This window comes from Carassius gibelio, chromosome A25 (genome assembly GCF_023724105.1).
Source record: "Carassius gibelio isolate Cgi1373 ecotype wild population from Czech Republic chromosome A25, carGib1.2-hapl.c, whole genome shotgun sequence".
Classification (NCBI taxonomy): domain Eukaryota; kingdom Metazoa; phylum Chordata; class Actinopteri; order Cypriniformes; family Cyprinidae; genus Carassius; species Carassius gibelio.
Genome location: NC_068395.1, coordinates 2,209,996 through 2,235,639, shown reverse-complemented (window position 1 = coordinate 2,235,639; position 25,644 = coordinate 2,209,996). Strand labels below are relative to the sequence as shown.

At 38.3% G+C, this 25,644-nt stretch overlaps 1 protein-coding gene across 1 annotated transcript in view; it reads right to left on the bottom strand.

Annotated features, from left to right (window-relative positions):
- The window catches only part of LOC127946853 (beta-1,4 N-acetylgalactosaminyltransferase 2-like), a 57,176-nt gene extending 34,578 nt beyond the window's left edge, over positions 1–22,598 (bottom strand). The window contains exons 1-9 of the mRNA XM_052543676.1: positions 22,572–22,598; positions 22,344–22,481; positions 22,164–22,270; positions 21,219–21,256; positions 18,001–18,181; positions 17,045–17,131; positions 15,346–15,527; positions 15,116–15,259; positions 14,277–14,502 (exon numbers count right to left, since the gene is read on the bottom strand). Of these exons, the coding sequence (XP_052399636.1) occupies positions 14,277–14,502; positions 15,116–15,259; positions 15,346–15,527; positions 17,045–17,131; positions 18,001–18,181; positions 21,219–21,256; positions 22,164–22,270; positions 22,344–22,396 (1,018 nt within the window). The 5' untranslated portion in view covers positions 22,397–22,481; positions 22,572–22,598. The remainder of the gene's footprint in view (positions 1–14,276; positions 14,503–15,115; positions 15,260–15,345; positions 15,528–17,044; positions 17,132–18,000; positions 18,182–21,218; positions 21,257–22,163; positions 22,271–22,343; positions 22,482–22,571) is intronic.
- Between the last annotated feature and the right edge of the window lie 3,046 nt (positions 22,599–25,644).

Genomic DNA, 25,644 nt, shown 5'->3' with positions numbered 1-25,644 from the left:
ACTGGTTTCGACTGGTCAGAGGAGAACTGGCCCCCAACTGAGCCTGGTTTCTCCCAAGGCTTTTTTCCATTCTGTCACCGATGGTGTTCCTTGCTTCGGTCTTCTCTGGCTTGCTTAGTTGGGGTCACTTCATCTACAGCGATATCGTTGACTTGATTGAAAATGATTGCACAAATACTATTCAAACTGAAATGAGATGATGTTATCCATGAATTCATGTATTATTGACTGTTTTCCTAATTAATGTTTGATTTACAACTCTTGATTGGACTGCCTCTGACTTGATACCTCCAATAGCCAGTGACAGCCAGTAAGTGTCACCTACTGGAAGTAAAATTACCACAAAATTGGAAGGAGGTTCCAATACGTAAACTTGGGAAAAATTATACAATTCCTGGAAAATATAGACCGAATTGCTTTGACGTCTAATATTGGTAAGATAATGGAAGAAATGGTGGATGAATGGTTAATGTATCATGTGGAAAATATTAAATTGTTATCCAAATATCAGAGTGTTTTTGGAGAGAGAGAAATACAATAGATCCGGCTGTGTGTTTAGAAGACGAAATAAGGAAAGCACAAATAAATAGAGAGAGTGTAGTGGCTGTCTTCTTCGACATAAAGACAGCGTATGACATGATGTGGAGAGAAGGGATGTTAATCAAATTATGTAAGTTGGGTATTACAGTTTTTTTCAGTCGCTAACAAGCATTTGTCCAAGCAGTTGTCACATTTTCAAAACTCTAAACACAATTAGCACAGCATCTGTCTATTGTGGCCATACCATTCACACATTTCATGTCGTTTTCACACAATATGGAGTCATTGAACACATTTCCACAATGCTTACATTTTCTGAACAGACAAGCTATACCTCCCAACAAATTTATGGATCGTTTTTGTAGTATTTACAAATGTTAACACACAACATCCCACAATAGCAAAAACAATGTTTCAAACCTCCCTTACGAAAGGAAAATATATTTACCAATATATTTCTTAAAATATATTGTGATATATTGTAATATATTTTTATTTTCTAATATTTTATATATTTGAATACATTTAATAATATATTGATGATACATATATTATATAATATATTACAAAATATACAAATGATTGCCGCTTTCAATATATTGGAAAAAATAAATATATATAATAATATATGCCTAATATATTGCATGATATTTTCCAATATACTGCAATATATTTTTGTTTCATAAGGGCTTAGATACAGTATAAAAACCTCTGCTTCCGCGATGAAATCAGTTCAAAAACAATTTATCTTAGCTGATTTATGTTGTGTAAATTGGGCCAACCACTCTGAAGAGTGATATTTTTGGAAACAGAAACAGAAAAAGACAAACACTGTAATGTATGGACGAGGAAGAGTAAGAGCAAGGGCCCAGTGAGAGGAGCAGTGAAAGATGCAGTGAGAGGAGCAGTGAGAGGAGCAGGAGCAGTGAGAGATTTTTTTATCTGGGCTTTTTGCTGTTGTTGTTTTTTGTTCAGAATGTGTTTTCATGTGTTTCATGGATATTTTTTTCACTGTAAGCAATACTGTCAAACCTTTTCTGTTCTATCATACCGTGTTTCTACTGTACCTCCTGCAGTTACCAGTAATGGAAAAAAATAGCTTTTTACTGGAATGATTTTGAATGTGAACATTACTGTACATTTGGACATACAGTTCCTAACCAAGAAATTTAGTGTAAAACAGTGAATTGCATGTTCTGCATGCAAATACCTATAAAACTGAGACTGAAAAGTCTATGCAGTTTTTGTAATGTCAACAATAGCCAGTATTTTTAAACCTGGTTTACTTTGATTGACTGCATGTACCTTTTGAGGTGAAAACAAGTGTTATTCTTTGACAGGATAATTTAATTTTGAGTCATATTTCCAGTGTTTTGGTAAAGTTGGTGTGTGCAGAGAAAGATGTGTTCTATTTTGAAATGAAGATTTAGTATATATTTAACAAAATGTGTTTTTGAGAAGAAAATTATCCATTTGGCCAATTGTGTTTTGTAGGTGTTAGTCTGTGTTAAGAGTTTAGAAAAAGTATCTGAAGTATGGTTAAGCGCTTGTTAGCGATTGAAAAAAACTGTAAAGGTCAAAAGTATAGATGGATCAAGGATTTTTTTATCAGGAAGAGCAATAAAAGTGAGAATAGGGAATAGTTGTTCAGAAAAGTTAATGATTGAAAATGGAACTCCACAAGGAAGTATAGTGAGCCCTTTATCGTTTTCCATAATGATAAATTATGTATTTGAACATTTGGGTAATGGTTGACAGTGAATGGGGGGCAGATATGATGGTGTTAAAGGCCATGTATATTGGATTGATTAGATTATGGTTGTTAGATTATGGTTGTGTGGTGTATGGATCAGCAGCAGAAATGTCTCTTGGAAAGTTAGATAATATACAGCATCAGGTATTGAGATAATGTACAGGAGCTATGAAAACTGCACCATTTACAGCACTATAGGTTGAAATGGGGAAATGTCATTATAAATGAGAAGGGTACAGTCAACAGTCAATTATTGGGTTAATCTACAAGGCCATAGTCAAGAGCAACCAATACTAGATATTTTAAAACCTTGTTGGGAAAAAGAGGGGAAGAAAATTAAAAGCTTTGGATGGACAGTGATACAGAAAGCAACAGAACTTGAAGTTAATCTGTTTAATGTTACCATTACCTGTAATAAAACCTTGTTTACTTTCAGATGCTACAGTAGATTTTACATTATTAAGAAAAATAAGGGTGAGGAATATAATTTATATAATGTGCAGACATATGTTAATGATTACTACAGCTATGATGAGATCTACAGCGAGTTTAGTCAATGGGGTGGGAGTAGCGTTTACTGTTCCAGAATTTAATCTATCAGTAAGTAAAAGGATCAGTGAAGAGTTATCTGTTTATACAGGGGAAATTATTGCACTACTATTAGCAATAGAGTAGATAGAAGAGATAATTGAAATGAGTTGTTTGTTCAGATTCATGTTCATCTTTGACTAGTGTATAATACAGTCACTCGGAAAGTAGACCAGACATTTTAATGGAAATAATGTAAAGCAGGGATAGGCAACTCCGGTCCTGGAGGGCCACTGTCCTGCAGAGTTTAGCTCCAACCCTAATTAAACACACCTGAAAAAGGAAATCAGTGTTTTCGGGATTACTAGATAGATACAGGCATGTGAGATTTTATGAGGGCTGAAGCTAAACTCTGCAGGATAGTGGCCCTCCAGGACCGAAGTTGCCTATGCCTGATGTAAAGGTTATTTAACATTCAAAAGATGGGGATTAAAGTGGTGTTTGAATGGGTGCCGGCGCATATTGGCATCCAAGGAAATGAAACTGCAGATAAAGAAGCAAAAGAAGCAGTTAAAAACAACAACATTAACTTAATTGTTAATCTAAGTTAGAATGAAATCAAGAGTATAATTAAGAAAAGACTGAAGATAAAGGTTGCAAAAACAATGGGATAAGAAGGTGTTGGTGCTTTTACAGAATTCAAAGGAAAGAAGGAGATACAAGAAGTGCAGGGAAAAACAGGAGAGATGAGAAAGCAATATCGAGGATGAGATTTGGACACACAAGATTAAATAGTACACTTTTTAAAATTGGTAAACATGATACAGGAAGGTGTGAGTTTTGTTGACAAGAAGAAACTGTGGAACATGTTATAATGTACTGTCAAAAAAATGAGACTGAAAGAAAGAGTCTAATGCGAAATTTAGAAAAAAATATGGGACGCAGTCTAAGCACATACACGCTTACTTTAAGTGAAGAGGAGAGGTTCGTGATTGCACTGAATACGTTTTAAGTGGAAGCATACTCTCTGAGCGAGCCCAGAGAAAATTCTTACAAGAGCAACGTGTATCTGAGAGCGTGCGCCCAGTTCCCACGCACGAGCAGAGAGATTCACGCTCACGCATTATATTAATTTACTTTTGCGCTAAAATTATGCGCTCTCGACATTTCACAGGAAAATAACACCATATTAACTTTATATATTTTTCTGTATTGTTTTATTGTAACAATTTCTCTATTGTTTTATTTTAATGTTCGATTATTTTTGTTATAGGAAAAAATGTAATTTAACCTGTTATACTGTATTATAAACACTTTTTTAAAGAAATTTCAATACAGTGATAAAAGCATTAGCAATTAATCGCAATAGGAAATTTTGATACCGGCATATCCCTAAATATACAACTTACTTACCCTTAAACATATCTGGGTACAGGGCCGTCCCTAGTGGGGTGAAAGGTGGTGACGATTATAGGGGCCAACGGCTGAGGCGGGCCTCCCAACGATCTCAACCAACTGGCTGAGAAAAAGATGCTCAGGACAGTTGACAAGCCACTGCTGCGCATCGTCACGAAAGCATATCTTTTTCACGTGTTTTTAAGCCTTACCAATTGTCAATTTAGACAAAGCATCCAAACACAAGACGGGGAAAAGCTGAACAGAGTAGCTGGTTACTCGCACGCTGTGTTCGGTACGCACGCGGAGAGAGAGCCGCGTATCAAGGACAGCGACACTGAACCGAGCTCTCTTCTGCTAAGTTCTCCTCAAAGTCCCATCTGCACCTGAACGAACAAATACAAAATCGCAGTTTGAACAAACAAAAAGATGTAAAAGAGCCCAATTCAGTTCTCACGGTGTTCTGGTGTTCAGGGCTCACGCAGAGAAAGGCGTCTCAAAACGCTTTAACACCGAATTTGCTTCTTTTTGCTCATGTGTGCTGAGAAATACATACAAAATATGTCAAAATACCCTCCTTGGAAATTATTCTCGAAAGAACTGTCAATTATTTCTTAAGTGAAAGTAAACAGTTGAGGAAAAAAATGGGATGTGTATTATATTGGATGCGATCATCGTCTCTTAAAGTGACCGCGCCTAATTTAGCTACTGGCTGCTGTAATGTTAATCCAAGAAAATGAAAGAAAGAAAATCACTCACTGCTCTTGACTGAATTACTTTGTAGTTTTAACAAGAATTAATGCACAGTCAAACCAAAATTATTCAGACACCAGATATAATTTTTTATATATACACAATTAGTAGGTATAGGACACTATAATACATTCATGTAAGTGAATATAGCAAAATTAAGCAAACTATGACATATTATACCCAAAGAATCGTCATACAATGAACTACTAGTGAAATCGATCAAACTTGTATATCAATCTATCTATCTATATAAAATTGGGACCAAAAAGTTCTTGTCATATTTTACAACCATTTTACAAGCGATAGCAAATAAACTGTAATAATGGGAGAAATCTTGAAGGTGTCTGAATAAATTTTGGTTTGATTGTTTCTGTGCCTTGACACCTATAAACTTGAAAAAAAAAAAAACTAAAACACTGTGTAAATAGCACAAATAAATAAAAATAAACGAATATACAAATTAAACAATTTCAAACAGGGCCCACTGGTACAACCTTCACCGGGGCCCCGCTGACCCCAGCTACGGCCCTGTCTGGGTATGTCAAATAACCAGCTTTCTGGAATATAGGCTGTGTGTTTTCTTTTCAGCTTTTTTGAGCTGACAGACATGCCAAAAACCTATAATTAAATGCAGGGGGGAAAGCTACAAAAAAGTGGGCGGGGGGTTAATTCAATGCCCCCTTTAATGGGTTGTGTTTCAGTCACTATTTCAAATTTGGTCCATTGTCTGAAAATAGAAATCTAAATGAGAACGGTGTTTTTTGGGAGTTGAGTGGTTTTAAAATATAGTACCCTATGTGAGAACAGAGAGTAGGAGAGAAGCAATCTTTAAAATAGAACGTGTAAACTCAACTGGATAGCAATACTATCAATCGTGAAGTGCACTGAAAAGCCTCAAATCCTCAGAACATTTAAAACAATTGTGTTAGACCACAGGGAGATTTTAAACGATATAGATTAAATGAATCCTCACTCTGTTTCCCACTCAATTTATTCTTAATTTTTTTACTTCCTAGAGCTAATTTGAATTTGATCCATCACAAGTCAAGTCAACTCAAGTCACCTTTATTTATATAGCGCTTTAAAGGGGGGGTGAAATGCTATTTTATGCATACTGAGTTTTTTACACTGTTAAAGAGTTGGATTCCCATGCTAAACATGGACAAAGTTTCAAAAATTAAGTTGTACGTTTGAAGGAGTATTTCTGTTCCAAAAACACTCCTTCCGGTTTGTCACAAGTTTCTGAAGTTTTTTTTCGAGTATGGCTCTGTGTGACGTTAAATGGAGCGGAATTTCCTAATATGGGTCCTAAGGCACTTCTGCCGGAAGAGCGGGCGCTCCCGTATAGCAGAGCACTGAGAGCACAACAGACTTCACTGATCAGAGCGAGAGAGCGTAATGTCACAAAAGAAGTGTGTTTTTGGTTGCCAGGGCAAGACAACCCTGCACAGATTACCAAAAAAAAAAAAACAGCATTAAGAGACCAGTGGATGGAGTTTATTTTTACAGAGCATCAACGGAGTTGTGCAAGTGTTTGTGTTTGTTCCCTGCATTTCGAAGATGCTTGTTTTACAAACAAGGCCCAGTTTGACGCCGGATTTGCATATTGTTTATTTCTTAAGGATAATGCAGTCCCAACGAAAAAGGGTCACGATCGTGTGTTGGAACCGCAGGCGGTGAGTAAAACTGCTTCAAATATCTCTGTGTTGTTAACTTAGCTATCGGCACGTAAGCACATCAAGTAAACAACATGCAATGTTGTCATCAAACTGCATTTCCACATGTACACCTTTAATGAAGAAAAAAAAAAAAAAGACGACAAAGTAGTTTTTCCAAAACTGCTAAGCAAATATATACAGTTTCAATACATACTACTTAGAAACGTCCTGCTGTAGTCGTTGCTGCTGCTGCTCTTGTTCAATTTCAGCCTCTGGATCTGATTCTGGATCATAAATATACGCTGAATCTGACTGTTAGCCATGGTTTGTTTTGGAAACAGTGTGTCAATAATGCAAAATGATAGTTAAAGGCAGTTCATCATTGACTTCAGTGATGTCATCTCTGTTCAGTTAAATAGTGTCTGTGCATTTATTTGCAATCAAGTCAACGATATCGCTGTAGATGAAGTGACCCCAACTAAGCAAGCCAGAGGTAACAGCGGCAAGGAACCGAAACTCCATCGGGGACAGAATGGAGAAAAAAACCTTGGGAGAAACCAGGCTCAGTTGGGGGTCAGTTCTCCTCTGACCAGTCGAAACCAGTAGTTCAGTTCCAGGCTGCAGCAAAGTCAGATTGTGCAACACATTGGTGGGGTCTGTTTCCTGTTGAGAAAACAAGAAAAAACAAGAAAACAATAATTTGTTCGGTAGCTCACAGAGTACGGAGACATACTTGAGAGGGTTCGAATCCCATGTAACAGCAGTTTGAGAAAACAGTTCAAATCTGCATGTAAGGAAGTTCAAATGGCAAGGTTGCATCAACAATTGCGTTTTAAAGGTCCCGTTCTTCTTGATCCCATGTTTGAAACTTTAGTTAGTGTGTAATGTTGTTGTTAGAGTATAAATAATATCTGTAAAATTATAAAGCTCAAAGTTCAATGCCAAGCGAGATATTTTATTTTAACAGAAGTCACCTACATCGAACGGCCAGTTTGGACTACAGCCCTCTACCTCCTTCTTTAATGATGTCACTAGAACAGTTTTTGACTAACCTCCGCCCACAGGAATACACAAAAAAGGGGCCGTGATCTTGTTGCGCTCTCACAGAGAAGAAGGAAGAGTAGCGTTTGTAGTGTATGTCTGTCACCATGTCATCAAAACGCTGTTATTTTCATCTCGGAGTTCGATCACCTTTGTTTGGCCTTCCCATGGATGCTGTACTACTTAGAGATCAATGGCAAAGATTATTCTCGAAAGATGGAGCAGTTCCCTCTTTGTGTGGAGAAGGCGTTGTTTATGGACCACGACCGGTGTATTTTATTATTTAAGTTGGTGTGTTTAACAGTTTCTGTAACTTATTACACAAAGGGCAAAGCTGTTTAGCTTTGTTAACTTGATGGTAGGGCTGTGCAAAAAAATCAAATGCGATTTACATGCGCATCTCGTCAGTAAAGGCGCTCCTGTGATTAGAAGTACATCTCCAGCACGTGCGTCCAGATCAGTATTGCCAGGTTTTCAAAACAAATCCCACTTGCTTCTCAAAACTATCCCAATCGCGTTTCCAGGAGGGCAACGTGTGCTAAGCTGCTGTCGAATCATAACACTGGAACCGCAGAACTACAAAGTCATCAGCCTGTTTTTATGACAGTGAAAACAACTGTGTGAAAAATACTGTATTTTATATTGCACACAGTAAACACAATCAAAGCTTAAAAAAAAAAAAAACACGAAAAACGTAACCTTTAATATCATAGTTTTTTTTGCATTTGTTAACACTATTCAGCAAGGTTTATGGTTTATCTGCGGATATATAATATAACAGATATTTTTATTTTGAACTGCCACAATAGGCCAGAAACATGCCAGGGTTCATGAATTGAATTAGTGTTTTAGTGCCACTCAGTGGAGATTTCTATTTGAAACTGCGGCGAAACGTGCAGTAAGGTAAGTAAACAAAAATCCACAGAGATTTTTATAAGACCAGGTTGAAAATGCTGCATTAAATTAGTCCTTGAAAGATATAAACAGTTGTTTTAGCTGTAGAAAACAGTCTGTTATGCTGATTGATATTGCAAACTGGTATATGCTATCATATTATAATGTGTGGTACTAATCATGAACACATTGATTTATAGCACATGTTTAACCCTCTGGAGTCGATTAATGCATATACACGTTATGAGTCATTTTCTCCTAATAACCCTGAAAAGAACTTAAATTACACTTTCAGATTTGATCGTACAGATAAGAGCAATACATCAATCGAATCTGTAAAGGGTTTAATTTTTTTGTATACAGACATAATAACAACAAAACTTTGTGCACTTATAAAATAAAGATAACAAACAAGGTGTGCTGTCTGCAGCCTTTGTCTGCGCTGTTCTTCATTTACAAACACGTCATTAAAATGAACTGTAACTCCGTGAATACTCAACGAAGAGACTTGAGAGAGATATCTATAGAAAGCCTGACTACTTTTAAACTAAAAAGTGCGGCCGAAAACAGATATTCTGTGATAAAGTAATCGATATGAAAACCACGTGATGTCCATTTTTCACGTCTCCCTTCGTTATCTTCTAATGCGACCACGCCCCGCGCTGATCGCTCTATTCAGATTCTAAGGTTTCACTGAAGCGTGCGGCTTGAATACACCCACACAACAGAAGACAACACAGCTAGACTGTTCTTCGAGTTTTTTTTGTTTTACTGTTTGCTTCGCGATGAAAGGAATTAGACATGATTTACCCCAAAAAAGATGTGATGTGGTTGAGGATTTGAGAAATGGATTTCCTCAGAAAAAAAAGGAAGCACTTTATTCAGCAGAGATCATAAACATGAGTAAGTCTCTTTTTATTTATTAAAGGGGGGGGGGGGGTGAAATGCACGTTTTCACTCAATATCCTGTTAATCTTGAGTACATATAGATTAGTACTGCATCCTTCATAAATCCAAAAAGTCTTTAGTTTTATTATATTCATAAGAGAAAGATAGTCTGTACCGATTTTTCCCGGAAAAACACGACCGGCTGGAGGCGTGAGCTAAAGAATCACGAACGTCAGTAGGCTTTTGCGATGAGAGCATGTGGAAGCTGTGACATTACCGTGAGGGAAAACCCATCATCAAAAATAAACCATGGCTAACCGTTTATTTATGATCCAGAATCAGATCCAGAGGCTGAAACTGAACGAAAGCAGCAGCAGCAACGACTCGCTCCGAGCGGGGCTCGAACCCGGGTCTCTGGCATGGGAGGGGACGCACTAACAAGGAGGCAGAGATATTTGAAGCAGTATTACTCATCGCCTGCGGTTCCAACACACGATCGTGACCCTTTTTCCTTGGTATTGCATCATCCTTAAGAAATAAACGATACGCAAACTGGTCATCAAACTGTGCCTTGTGAACAAGCATCTTCGAAATGCAGGGAACAAACAAAAACACTTGCACAACTCCGTTGATGCTCTGTAAAAATAAACTCCATCCACTGGTCCCTTAATGCTGTTTTTTTTTGTAATCTGTGCAGGGTTGTCTTGCCCTGGCAACCAAAAACACACTTCTTTTGTGACTTTTCGCGACGCTCTCGCTCTGATCAGTGAATCGCTCTGATCAGTGAAATGTCTGTGCTGCTCAGCCTCGCTATATGGGAGCGCGCGCTCTTCCGGCAGAAGTGCCTTAGGACCCATATAAGGAAATTCCGCTCCATCTAACGTCACACAGAGCCATACTCGAAAATTTTTTTCGAAACTTGTGACAAACCGGAAGGAGTATTTTGGGAACAAAAATACTCCTTCAAACGTACAACTTAATTTTTGAAACTTTGTCCATGTTTAGCATGGGAATCCAACTCTTTAACAGTGTAAAAAACTCAGTATGCATAAAATAGCATTTCACCCCCCCTTTAATATACTTGTACTAGTTAGACAATAACAATATACATATATGTTTACTCCAGTTTGTTATTCTTTTAGCTATTTATCTATAGCAGCTAATGAATCAGAAGTCGGACAAAATAGCGTACTTCTGCAGTGGATACATAAGCTGAAGAATAGAAACAAATAAATCATTTTCTCAAAAAATAAAATGACAACTGAGCATTTAATCTTTGAATCTTTGAATGTGTACTGCTTTTACGTTTATTTATTGCATCCGCACTGCCACTCTAATTTTCCTTCATGTAACTCTGCAATGACATTTTAGACACCGCTCTACCGCAATAATCATATTAGTACCTCAGGACTACTTATGAATACTTATATCTCTAAACACTGTCTACCTTTATTGTATCAGTTACTACTACTTATTTGTATATATTGCTCTGTCCGTGTCTTTCTGCGTATGGGCATTGAAGTCACTCAAAATCTCAGTGCTCTTGTAAAATGTAAACTCAAAAATCAGAAAAAGGGCAGAACTGCAAGAAACAAAGTCTACTTTTTGAGATGTAAAAATCTGGGCCCGGTTCCCCGATAACGCTCCCTCTTAGCGCGCTAAAAAGACTCAAAAGATATATCTTACCAAAGTTGTTTATGTTCCTAAGTGTGTTCCCCGAAGTGTCCCTTAGGAAGCTTCTTAACATGCTGTCTCTTACGTTCGACGTTACAAAGGCGCTGTCCCAAATGAGGGTGCTGAATTAGTTGGCATCGATTGCTCAGGAATCGATTTTCCACTTCACGCGCAGGTGCATTGCAGCGATAAGAAAGACAACACATTCTATACAAATGAAACAGTCCTCAAATTATTCCAGTTAAATTTATTTTAACATAGTTTAAGTTATCAGTCAAATATAAACTATAAATTAAATGATCAAATTGTCAGTAATATATTTACACAATATGTTGTGATGGTTAGACGAACCGGGTATCCCTCACTAATCATCCACCCTCCTTATCCCGTTGTGCCACTTCTTGACATTGGTTTAACGACTTCTAAAAATTATGTAATACACTTTTATATTAATGGTAAGGTACTTTACAATCAGAATTGATTGGCAAGCAGCTGCAGTTACTTCTGTTTAATGCGGTATTGTTTGCCATTAGTTAATGTTTTCAATAAAAAACAACCTATCTACAATGAACAGAGAGAGTGTTAGATACAGAATATGCCACGTAACATAAAAAATGAGCACCAAGCTTCTCTTCAGAGGATCTTGAAGTTTTGCAGGACCTTGCCACCAGGTTGGAGATCACAGCCCTATGGTCCACTGTAACCTGCACGTTTATGGCCACGTATCCCTTTTGCGATATGTATGCCTGATCAATCACTGATGGATTGGCGATAGGGATGAGAGTGCCATCCACCAGGCCCAAGACTCTGGGGATGCCAGCAATGGCATGACAGCCCTGGTGCACCTCCTGGATTCCTGACGTGTTGCCGGCAGATGGATGTAATCCCTGGAATGGCGCAGAAGTGCGTTGGTGACCGTGTGAACATACCTCCACACCGAGGTCTTGCTTAGTGCGTAGCCTTTCCCACGACCTCAATGAAGCACTCTGTAGCAAAATACCGTAGCGCTGCAAGCAGCTGGACTTCAGGGATTAAAGCAAAATTCCACCGCATTAGCCTGGCAGGTGTGAGAAGATCCAGCAGCTCCATAATGAGTTGTCTTGGGAGGCAATTTTTTTTATTTAGCCACGTCAGGCAAAATGTCAAAAGGTCTTAAGTTTTGCCAAAAAATGTTTTTTTTTTTTGACATAGCTCCGCAGACAGCGCCGTCTTTGATTCAATACAAGGATACATTGGATCGCTGCCATAGTTCGTCGCTTACTGGACACCACCATGCTTACCCATTTATAGATCTTATAGATACAGAATTTAATTATCAAATGTGATAAAATTTTAACGCTTTAATGACATTACGAAATAGCCTAGGCTAATTATCACCATATTAGTTCTGATACCACAAAGTCAACTTCATAAATAGGCCTGTATCCAGGGTGCGATTTGGATAAATTTATCCCCCCCTCAAAGTGATCAGTGTTACTACACTAGTGGCGAGCCGGATCACAAAACTTATCACGGATCGGTGGTTTGATTAAAGTTAATTTTATTTCAAAATGCGCTACTTTGGCTTCCTCACAACCTCTCTGTATTCATACTTGCTCATGTCCCGCCCATGGCACTATCTGATTGGTTACATCTCACGAGTAATAGCCTATTAACACTTGCGAGATGGTTGAAGCCGGTGTTCTGTCGATTTGTCCTACGCGGTCAGATTTTCCTACCTCCCATTAAAACAGTGGGTGGGTAGTAGTACAATTCCGCTGTAGTACTTGGGAGACTTTGTTGCTAGATTTAGCAACTTTTTTCCAAAGAAGTGACTAGCGACATATCTAGCGACTTTTTTTAATCATTATTACGTTTCTGAGACTCTCTGGTCCTGCCGCACGAGTGCAAGGTCTCTCTTTCCCAATAAAAAACAGTTTTATTGGGAATTAAATTAAATGGCTAAATTAAATTAAAGTATGTGAGCTTAGGGAGGCAATACAATACGACGCACTTATGCCATAAATATGCTAATTTGCGCATGACGTCATCTAGTTCATGTTCTCATTATTTATATTTATGAATTAAAATTTCAAAACATCCCCCTGTTTATTTCACAAATCGCACCCTGCCTGTATCCATTGCGAACATATTTTATTATGACTCTTAAAATGTCCATAACAAAATCATTGTTGGGCCACAACATTGTCAACATACCATAGTTTGACTTGTACTGCGTTGCGTTGATTTCTAAAGACTGCTGCACAGTGGAGGTGACTAGAGTCTTGAGCTCAAACAACGCTAAGAGAGAGCTTACGAATGGTCCAGACCAACCTTACGAAAGTGTGACTTACAGAATATATACTTAGCGTACGAACGTGTCGGGAATCATGCCATAACATTAAGAGAGAGGTCAAGGAAGAACTACATAGCGATAAGAACGCCCAGATTTTTGAAAAGTAGCACATTTTTTATTCCATGGTAAAAAAAGAAAAAAGCTTTCATGTGAATAAGTAAATCCAACCCTTTGATTTGTAAAGTAAATAAAAAATTAAAAAATCCAATGATTAATGAGGTGTGAGGAATGGCATGTTTCACCTAAAATGCTCCTTAGTATTTGATGCATTTCAGATGGTTCTTGAAAAAATGGTGGGTCATTTTTGCCTGTGAATCCCTTTTGGGAGGATGCCTGTAGAATTTGTACTTCTTCGTGGAGCTGTGTTTTTGATTACCAATTCTGAGACCTTCACAGGTGGCAACTAATAAATGTCCAAGCCCGTCAACGAAGAATTCTGTTGGGGATATAGAATGAAAACAGATTGTTGAATAAACACTTATTATTTCTTATTATTATCATCTATCTCTATAGCTGGCATGTAAATTATTTGTTCACCATGGATCAAGAATAAGCTTCATTCACATTTCTCCGTTGTTCAGGTGTCATAAACTGTTGTTCTTGGACAATAAATCAAAATCTGTACCACACCCATTGCTTTGAATTACCTAAGACCTAAGCCCTATATGCCATTAATTATTTTACTACAGTGGATGAATATCGTATGTCAAAAGGCATCGTTTCACTTCAGGCAGGTCTACAGGCAACTCTAATAACAGATTTAATCAAAAATAAATGGATGACTTCATCTGATCTGAATGTTTCAAGATCCACTCACCAGTGTGAGCCACTCTTTTGAGGAACGGGTCAAAACCGACCCTCCGCACAGCCTCCGTCCGGCCCAGGAAGTAGTTGACGACTCCATCTGCAAAGAAGCAGCCGTTGAAACCCGGCAGGGGCGCATGGGTACGAGTGACACGCGTGATACAGCCGCCTTCCTCGCTGTTCCCTTCCTCGTATTGCAGCTGGAAGACAAACTTATTTCTTTCTACCTGACCACCAACCTGATGGAGAGAGAAAGAATAAGATCAGTCAAGGTCTTTCAGAAACATAAAAATAAGACACAATATTGAGCACAATAAAAATCTCTATATTGGTTTGAGCAATATTTTTCATACTTTAGTGAACTATAAACATTTATTGCACATGTGAAACAGTCCAAAATTCACAGGTATAACAACTCACAGTTATTTTTATTCAGCCAGGATGCATTAAATAAACCAAAAGTGACAGTAAAAGACATTTATAATGGTAAAAAAAGATTTCAAATAAATGCTGTGTTATTTATTCATCAAAGAATCCTGAAAATAAATGAACCACAATTTCCATGATAATATTAGGCAGCACAACTGTTTCAAAATTGATTATAATATAAAAAGTTTATTGAGCTGCAAATCAGAATATTAGAATGATTTCTGAAGGATCAGGTGACACTAAAGACTGGAGTAATGATGCTGAACATTAAGCTTTGATCACAGAAATAAATCACATTTTAATGTATATGAAAATAGATTATTTTAAATTGTAATACTATTTCACAATATTACTGTTTTACTGTATTTTTATCAAATAAATGCAGCCTTGGTGAGCAGACTTGTTTTTTGTTTTTTTTATTACCACATCTAGTTCAGGAACGGCTTCCATAATGTTCACAAAGCTCTCAATGCGCGTCTCATTGAGAAACACATAGTCATCATCCACCCACAGGAAATATTTAGTGGTGACCTGCGACACTGCCAGATTTCTTCCTGCAAACCAGCCCTGAAAAGCCAAACAATGAAACAAGTAACCTTCACACGTCAGGAAGATTATATTAACAGTCAACTTGAAAAACCTGATGTTTGTACCTGTGCTGGGGGCATTATGTAGTGCTCTATATTGTCACCGACCACCTTCTCTGGGTTCAGACTGTCATCAGCAACAATGATCTTTATTTTTGGGTAGTTCACACGGATACTGTTGATGAGGACATTTAGTTCTTTGTAACGCAGAAATGCTTTTACTAGCACAGTCACCTGAGAGTTCACATCTACAGAGAGAGAGAGAGCGAGAGAGAGAGAGGGAGACAATTATTATGGTGATTGAGTTCACATGATACAGACACTGTGCTTACACTGTAATATCAATAAAAATGACAGAAAGTGCATAACAAAATCACTAAAACTAAAATGAAAACTGAATATAAAAATTATATTCAAAATATTAATAAAACTATAATAATATATAAATGATAATAAAATAACTGTTTAGAAGCACACACTGCACTCTATAAGAACTGTGTAAAAATATTGATGAAAAAAAGTTCTGTGGTCTAAACTTAATATAAAAACTGTAAAGATTTAATGAGGAATGCTTTATGTTATTAAAAAAAATGTGGCTATGAAAAAGCACAAGTAAGAACCAGAATCCCTTCTATGAAATTTCACAATTAATGGTTTTTGATTGAGACAATTTTTTTTAATTATTATTATTATTATTATGTACATTTGTGTTTTCTGTTAAGGGCTGTTGTTGTTAAATTGGACCCTCTTTACATTAAGTGTCCCTACCTGTGTACTAACATAGTATCTGCATGTGTCCGTAGTATGTAACCATAGTGTAAGTACACATAGGTACATAGCATATACAGCTGTAATATTTCTGTAACAACACCCTCAGATGGTTTGTGTAAGTACAAATGTGTAACAGGACATTGGTCACAATACTTTTCACTTCACTAAGTACTTGTGTAACAGGAATTATATAACTACATTTTGTAACAACAATATTTATAAGAGTAATTGGAACCATTTAATCCAAGGGATGGAAATGGGAAGGTTTAGGGATATGTAAAGTAAGAGGAGTTGGATGCACCACTGTAATACCAGTGTGCTTGCATGGTAACATGAGGTGTACATTTAACATTTTGGGCACCAACCACAATTTCTATGTAAAACCTAACTTACTGGCTGCTGCTGTGTAACATCAGAGTAATTACATGATAAATCTAATGTAAAGTGTAACACTTTCTTTACCAAAAAGTGCTGTTAGTCCTGTTACACATTTGTACTTTCATTACCAAAAAGTGTTGTTACCAATGTCCTGTTACACATCTGTACTTACACATAACATTCAGTGGCTTGTTATGTGTAGTTAGACAAACATTACAGCTATGTACCAATTTGTACTTACACTGTGATTACATAATATGTACACATCTAGTTATTATGTAAGTACACAGGTATTAGGGACACTTAATATAAAGTGGGACCAGGGTAAAGATTTAGGTAAAGATCATGCTGCATGAAGATATCTTGTAAATGTCCTACTGTAAATATATATAAAAACTAAATTTTTAATTAATAATATGCAATGCTAAGAGCTCATTTGGCCAACTTTAAAGGTGATTTTCTCAGTATTTTTATTATTTTGCACCCTCAGATTCTGTTCTATTCTCATTTCAAGTAGTCGTTCTATGTTATTTTTATTATTATTATTATTATTATTACAGTGTAAAAATATTAATGTATCTTTTTTTACAGTGTAAGTATGAGTATTAGAGCTCACCTTTCCCCGGGTCAAACAGAACAGGAACTGACAAACGTCTGATCTCAATCGGGAATATGACCTCATGATTCTCAAAAGAGAAGTACGCTAAGGACATGAATGCATTGGTAAAGTTAGTACATTCAAAGTATATGACTTATGATACTTTTAACATAATAGTATCATAAAAGTTGTCCCTGTGTGACTCGTTATATTCCAAGGGCTTTTCCAAATACCCACATTAGCTGTCTTGGCCATTTGAAAGCATGTTCACACAACTTGAAGTAAAACACCAAAGTGCAGCGCCCTTAACACACCCTAAATCCACACTATCTTGAATACTGCTCTGGAACAGTATTTAAGAGTATCCCATCATGCATCATGTTCTGGAAATAAATCATGAGACTTTTGCAGAGATCTGACAAAGTTAAATATGAAAGAGAATTAGATTTGGTAGTAAAACAAAGTGTTGCTCATTTTAGGATGAGTATGTTTATTTTGTACAACATTTGCAACTGCTTTTTATCACTCAATTAGAAGCACCACTATTACTAAATTGATAAGACATTTAGAATGCAAAGTATTGAAAATCAAAATAAAGTTCTGTACTGTAAACACTTGCATTTTTTTAAACACTATAAGTGTATCCCATCGCATAATGAAATGTTCTACACACACTTCTGTTCTTCATGCTCACTTGAAAACTTGGGTCAAATACAGGAAATACATCATGCATGTAAACAACTGATCAAGTGCAAAGACCGCTAGTGTGGGATTTTGGACAAGCTCCAAGTCATATTTTTAAAATGTCTGTTTCTTTTTTTGTGTGTGTTAGTTGGGTCCAATGTTTTTTGGAACCTAAAATTCTTCAACAAAAATCTGTGTTCCGCAGAAGAAGTCTAAACAGGTATAATGACATGACAATAAACAATGATAAAATTCAGGTGAACTATTCCTTTAGGTCACAGGTTACGTACCGAGGTCTTCGGTCTTGATGTGGTAGATGGTGCTGGTGTAGGTCAGTCTGCTCAGCAGGTCGTTGAGCTGTTGGAGGCTGCTGGATGAGATGCTCAGATGTTGCTCATTCTGGCCCTCCACCTGCTCTCCTTCCTGGACATTCATCACTGAAAGCACTCCTTTATGCACCCTTAGAGAAACCTGGAGAGGTTTCATATAATCTGACCTCATTTTATACATTTCACACGTGATGAATCCCAAAATAAAGGTAGGGTAGGTGATTTGGTTCAGAAACATGCTGCCTGAAAGTCTCTTCACGTCCCAATAGCAATCAATAAGTTAAGTGGTCTAAATGTTTTTATATGTTTTCATATTGTCTGCAGAATATATATCATCTGATTGTGATTCTGATTTGCAAAGAGGGTGGGATCTTATGCTTTCACAGCTAGCTTGCTATTACAAGCCTCTATGAAATGACCTACCCTATCTTTAACAGCTTTAGATCAAAAGCTCACAAAGTGTTACAATCGGAACCCAGAGAAATGCAGGAGATGAGAGATCCAAATGCAGTGTGGCTCAGAAGACGAGGAAACTCGGAAGGCGAGGAAACTGGGTGATGGAATGAAAGGACTCCATGAAGACAAACAGAAAAAGACCGGTTAATATAGAGAGGGTAATGACTATCAAGTGAACAGGAGTGCAATTACTGTGATGAAGGGACAAGGCTATGTGGGAATTGTAGTGCCTACGGTGAGGTGCCTATGGGGAAGTGAGACCACTAGTGGAGACTCAGGGAAACAGAGACCAGACAGTGTGACATTACCCCCTCCTCCACGGAGCAGCTACCAGATGCTCCACCTGATCACAAGAAGAGACCAAGGAACACCGAGACCAGAAGGGAGGTGGAGCGACGGAGGACCAGGGGGAGGGACAGAGGACCAGGTAAAATGGGGAAACAGAGACAAGAAGTGCAAAAAAACAAAAACAAGGAGCCCTGAAGGGAAGTGGACCGGCGGAGGATCAGGGGAGGGACGGAGGGCCAGGTCCATGGAGGGAAACAGAGAGAAAAACAAAAACAAGGAGCTCAGGAGGGAGGTGGACCGGCGAAGGATCAGGGAGAGGGACGGAGGGCCAGGTCCATAGATGGAAACAGAGAGAAGAAGAGCAAAAAACAACAACAACAAAACACAAGTCCAGGAAGGACATAACGTTCAGTGTCCCAGGGCCAAACAAGGTGAGCAAGGTGGAATTGGAGCCATGCGGTCGAGACAGAAGCCCACCAGGGTGGGTTAGAAGACCACCACATCCGTGCGGTCGAGACAGAAGCCCACCAGGGTGGGTTAGAAGACCACCACATCCGTGCAGTCGAGACAGAAGCCCACCAGGGTGGGTTAGAAGACCACCACATCCGTGCGGGCGAGACAGAAGCCCACCTGGGCGGCGCAGAAGACCACCACATTGGGATCGATGACACAGGAGAGCAATTCTGGTTAGTCAAGTCTGAAACAGATAACATGAAAAAGTTAAGGGTGGCCTCCGTGGCCGCGACAGGATCAGTCGAGAGCTCAGAGAGTTTGGCTGAGACGTGACAAGGCTCTGGAAGTTCCGCAGAAATGAGGAGAGGCTCTGGTAGTTCAGTCGAGATGAGAAGAGGCTCTAGTAGTTCAGCAGAGACGTGGAGAGGTAATTCCGTGGTGTTTAGACTGGATTCAGGAAGATCAATAATGACTTGACTCTGCTCATGAAGATCATTGGTGACCTGACTCTGCTCATGAAGATCAATGGTGACTTGCATTTGCCCATGAAGATAGTCGGTGACTTGACCTTGCTCATGAAGAACCCTGGTGACTTGACTCTGCTCATGAAGATCATTGGTAACCTGACTCTGCTCATGAAGATCAATGGTGACTTGCATTTGCCCATGAAGATAGTCGGTGACTTGACCTTGCTCATGAAGAACCCTGGTGACTTGCCTTTGTCCATGAATATCAATGGTGACTTGCATTTGCCCATGAAGATCAATGGTGACTTGCCTTTGTCCATGAATATCAATGGTGAGTTGACCCGACTCTGGAGTGTCAAAGGTGACTTGACCAGACTCTGGAGTGTCAACGGTGACCTGACCCGACTCTGGAGGGTCAACGGGAACCTGACCCAATTCTGGAGGGTCAACAGGAACCTGACTCGACTCTGGAGGGTCAACTGTGGCTGTCATCTTGTGCCATGATACAGGGCCGACGGCCATCTTGGGTAGTGGCGCTGGGCCGGTGGCCATTCTGTGCAATGGTGCTGGGTTGGTGGTCCTCCTGTTTGCAAACCCTGGTCCAGAATCGGCCATCCCACCGGGAGAGACAGGAGTGGCTGGGGCATCCCACGGAAGCCGATGCTGCAAGTAGAAAATGAATTCGCAGAAACCAAATGCATCCAACGGATCCATTTCCATACGAGGTACTGGGTCATCCAGACATTGAAAATATCTTTAAGGCATTGAAAATGTCTTTAAGGGCCGCATCATTATATCCCAAAGCATCCGCCAGGGTCCAGAACACATGTGCCATAGCACCCACCTCATTGCCCTCTTGGTGGAGGGTGGTTAATTTTATGAATCTTGCCCTCTGCTCCACCATACTGGCTGGGGAACGGGAATGGAGTCCCACACTGCTGGATCTCGAAATTGATGGAGTACTTCTGTTACGATCGGAACCCAGAGAAACGCAGGAGACAAGAGAACCAAATGCAGTGTGGTATTTAATGGGTAATCCAAATCAGCATCCAACAAGTAGGGGTCAAAACCATATTTCCATCCAACAATAAACAAACAGGGAAGGAACAGGAACAGGAAGCTCGAAAGATGAGGAAACTCGGAAGGCGAGGAAACTGGGTGACAGAATGAAAGGACTCCATGAAGACAAACAGAAAAAAGACCGGTTAATATAGGGAGGGTAATGACTATCAAGTGAAGACACCTGAGTGCAATTAACAGGAGTGCAATTACTGTGATGAAGGGACAAGGCGATGTGGTAATTGTAGTGCCTACGGTGAGGTGCCTATGGGGAAGTGAGACCACTAGTGGAGACTCAGGGAAACAGAGACCAGACAGCGTGACACAAAGCATCAATTAAAAGAAGGAAAAACAGCAGACCCCCATTCAGAGACCAAGTGAAACAAACCAATGATTACAATCAATATAACAAAACCCACCACCTTCAGTGAGAACACCATATTCAGCAGGACAAACCTTGTAAACCGCTCTCTTTTGTGTTTGCAGGGCTAGACCTTTAATAGTGATACATTTCTTTAATGAAATTGTTACATTTTAGAACATTCAAAAAAGCAGCATTTATTTTTAATATTTTCATAATATCATAAATGTTGTTACTTTCACTTTTAACTAACTTTTCTTTTTTCTTTTTTAGATTTGCTTACCCTACACTATTTTATGCCAGCAAATCAGCATATTAGAATGATTTCTAAAGAATAATTTGAATAAGAATAAGATACTGCATTCAGAAACATTTTTGAAATCTGAGAGGTCGTTTATGTCTTTCTAGCCCCTTTCACACTGCACGTCGGACCCGGCAAATTGACGAAACATTGCCGGATCACCTTCTGTGTGAAAGCAAACATGTCCCGGGATTGATTCCGGCATTGAACCCGGGATGGAGACCTAGTAACATTGCTGGGTTCAGTCCCGGAATGAGCGTTGTGTGAACAAAAGGCAGATCTAATGCCGTGTTGTAGTGATGACACACTTTATCGCACGACTCTTTTACCGGCTGTTTTGAAGGAAGATCAACGTTCGCGAGAAAAAAATATGTGCAAACTGTAATGAAGCAGAGATAAGGTAGTTCCTCACTTTTCACACTGACGTCAAGATCGTTCGCCAGCTTCAGTGAAAGTATAACACGCCTAGTGTTTTCGTACGTTACACATCACGCCCTGATGTCACGTGTCGTTACGGGATCTTTACGGGTTGTGTGTGAAAGCATGCACATATCCCGGGCAATCACTGGCAGTGTGAAAGTGCAAAATATAGCGACCTGGGAACAATTGGCGGAACACTTTACCCGTGTATTTGCCAGAATCGCAGTGTGAAAGGGGCTTTAGTAACCTTCTGGAGATGCATTTAAGAAACCTGAGATCATTAGCAATCAAATAAAGGACAGACAGAAATCAGACTCACCAGGAATGAGTGTTTTATTCATGGGAGTTACTCTGAATCCTCTCATCGGATACTGGAGCGGTGTGTTGGCCGGGACGAGAAGAAGAACATCATTTTCTTTACCTGATCTGAAAGACAGCTCATTCAGTCAGAGGAATAAGTGTGTGCCACACTAAAGAGATCTGAGGAATTGTGGGTAACCTGATCTGGTGTTGTCTGAACTCTTCTGCCCGGCGTTTCTGCAGGTCATCCATATCGTCTTTTGAAACAAACTGGTTTGCTGGATTTGTGTTTTGGCAAGTACAGGGTGATGGATTCTCATTACGAAAAGGCCCGATACTGAAATGTGTAACAAGCAAAAGGTGAAAATCAGAAACAAGGAATTCACTGCTTCAGGGTCACTCTTAAAAATAAAATGAATCTGCTTACTTTGGTTTGGGAAAGTCTGGGATCTCTGGGTCACGGTAGCAATTTGAGAATCTTGAGAAAGTTGTTTGAGTGGGGGGAAAAAACTAATTTGAGTACAGTTTATATGGACTTATTGTCTATAACCAAATAAAGCTTGAACAGGAGTGAATTGTATCAAATATCTTCCGACATCAGAATTAAATCACTTTTGTGGTATGTTAAAGATGTTAAGGGTTACCTGTAAGAGTTAACATTTTAGTAAACCAGTAAAAATGTATTTGTAGCCTATACACTTTCAATCTCCTGGGTTAAAACTAAGCCTAACCTGATTTTACCAAGTGAGACATGTTCCTGGGACAACATCGTTGTTGACCCTGGAACAACATTGTGATTAACCGATCAGATTTGAAGAACCAGTTTATAGATTTTGTGAAGTTTATGCTTAAAATCAGTGTTTGGTGCTTGTACATCAGTGTCATTCATCTATCATTTCCTCTGATTTTAGGGATTACTCATGGTTAATGTTAGGTTTAGGTGTAGGGATATGGTTAAGAATATATTTTTGGAGTAAAATGTTGTTCCAGGGTCAACAAAATATGTTGACCTAGGAACACATCGGACTTGGCAAAATCAGGACGTGCTAAAACTAACCAATTTGGGCTGTTTTTAGCCCACAGGCTAGGTAAATATGATACAGAATGCATTGTGGGCTAACTCAAAAACTTTAGATATACAAAGATGATATACAAATATTACTAAGAATGGGAGCAGTTTTGTTCAGTTCAGTTCCCCCCATCAGGTCTTCTCTGTAAGAATATAATTGTAATATAATAATAAACATCCCGGAACTCGAGTGAATCTGATTTTATGACTTGCTCCTGATTAGAGAAATGGGAAGTTTTACAACTGATTTTCATCAAAGCCATCCCCCAAGCTGTTGCATTTAAAACCATAGCATTCTGAATAACCTTTTTATACTGACTTGTGTTACTCCACAATGTTATCTCAGATCTTTTGATAGTGCTTCGCCACCCATAGTTGACTGTTTGCTCCAGTTGCACTACCAAGGACTGAAATGCTCCGGGAAAGAGTGCAAGAAGGCTTTGATTTTAATAAATAAAAAATAAAAATAAAAATAAAAAAATTCTAAAATACTTAAATACTGTTAAAATCAGATACTCTCAAGTTGTTTTGGAGTTGTAACTTGTAATTGAGTCATTTTCCCTGTAAGGTATCTATACTTTTTTTTTTTTTTCTCATTTATGGTTTTCAGGTACTCTTTATACCTCTGCTATTTTAATACCAGACAGAACTTATCCTTCCTGAACTGAGGGTTAAGTGGTTCTGGGAAGCCTACCATACAAAGGATGCCTCATCATTCTAAAGGAAAATACTTTTTTCTTTACCATTGTCTTACAACTGTCTTGTGTTTTTGTGCTTTAGCTTTACAGGGCGTTGTTCATTCTGCGCACACTGTTTCATAGCTGGAATGAATATGAAATCCTATTAAATAGTATGAAACACATTATTAAAATTGATTGACACGGACTTTCTAGTATTCTGATAATTTCGTTGTATTAAGCATAAAAATGTAGGCTACTTCATCATGGATTAATCTGAGTCAGAAATATGATTGTATTTGACTGAATCAATCGATAGCCTTTTGTTATTTGGCTGAATAAAGACATCCATTTGGCCACGATAAAAATAAACAAATAGGCCTAGCCTAAATAAAAAAAATAAAATAATTAAGTTTACTGATGTACGAGGCACTTACCTCATTGTCGGCAGTGAAGTTTTTCTCCAAAAATCTACGTCAATATAATATAATGCGAAAAGGAAGCCCGTTAAAAGAATGACGATTAATAAAGTTCTGCGGGATCCGTACATGATTAAATCTGTCGCGATTAAAAGTAATTTAATTATAGGCGGTCTATATCCACATCAAAATGAAGCTTTGAAACTCAAATTACGCTAATAAGCGTCTAAATAAAGACAGGACTATTACAGATACTGTATCGGATGCTACCTGTTGAAGAGTAACAGGTGAATGAGTGACAGACCATAGAGGACAGATATGTGACTGTTCGAAGATAATCAGCGATGTGTGTGTGTGTGAGATATATATATATATAAGCCTATCAATGTCAAGCAATACATTTCTCCAATCAAGTCATCCAAGTAACCAATATTAATTAACAACTCGTCAAAAGTTCTAAAACACAAATTGGCTTAGCTGGTAGCAAGTTGATACCATAAGGGTTCAACAACCCCAAATACAGTAATGTTCAAATGTGCAATACTTTACACCAGACAAAAACAGTCATTCAAAACAGTGACACATGCCAGCTCCTAAAAAAAAGAGCCAGAAAGACACCCTCCTTATTGTGCTAAAACATTTCAAAATAATTTTTAAAAACACCATACCTCAAATAACATGAATAAACATTCCAATACAGCACAATATAAAACAAATAACATGAATACACATTCCAATTTAGCACAATATAAAACAAACATACACTTATAAGATCACATACCTAGTACCAGCTAGACAAGTTTTCTAACTCTGGCACAAACCATATGCCATATGCACAAAACATTTAAATGCAAATGATTATACACAATATGACACTGTTGAAAAGTATTACATCCAACATTGTCACAGACCTAACAACAGCTACAACAACTGTTTCCCGAAGCTGGCACAAACCATCATTGCAGTCTCCAAGAAAGAAATCACCACCACCACTACCTATCTGGCAATCAGCATGCACCTGCCATTACACAAAAGCTAATGCCAACCCATTCATAAAGGACACCTGGGCTAGAAACTACCATACTCACCCTACCAAACAGGACTACCATAAATACTATAGTGTTTATAGCCATTACATTCACCGCCCCCACCACTGATCATTGTCCCGATGATCTTATTTCATTTATCAACCACCTACTTAAACTACAATCCCCACACTTTTCCATATGATGTCAAAAGCCTATTGTCCTAATGTTACATTATGTTTAGAATTTTATGTGATTCAGTTTTTATATTGTTCATTCTGTTGAAAAAATGTTTTATAAAAATACACTA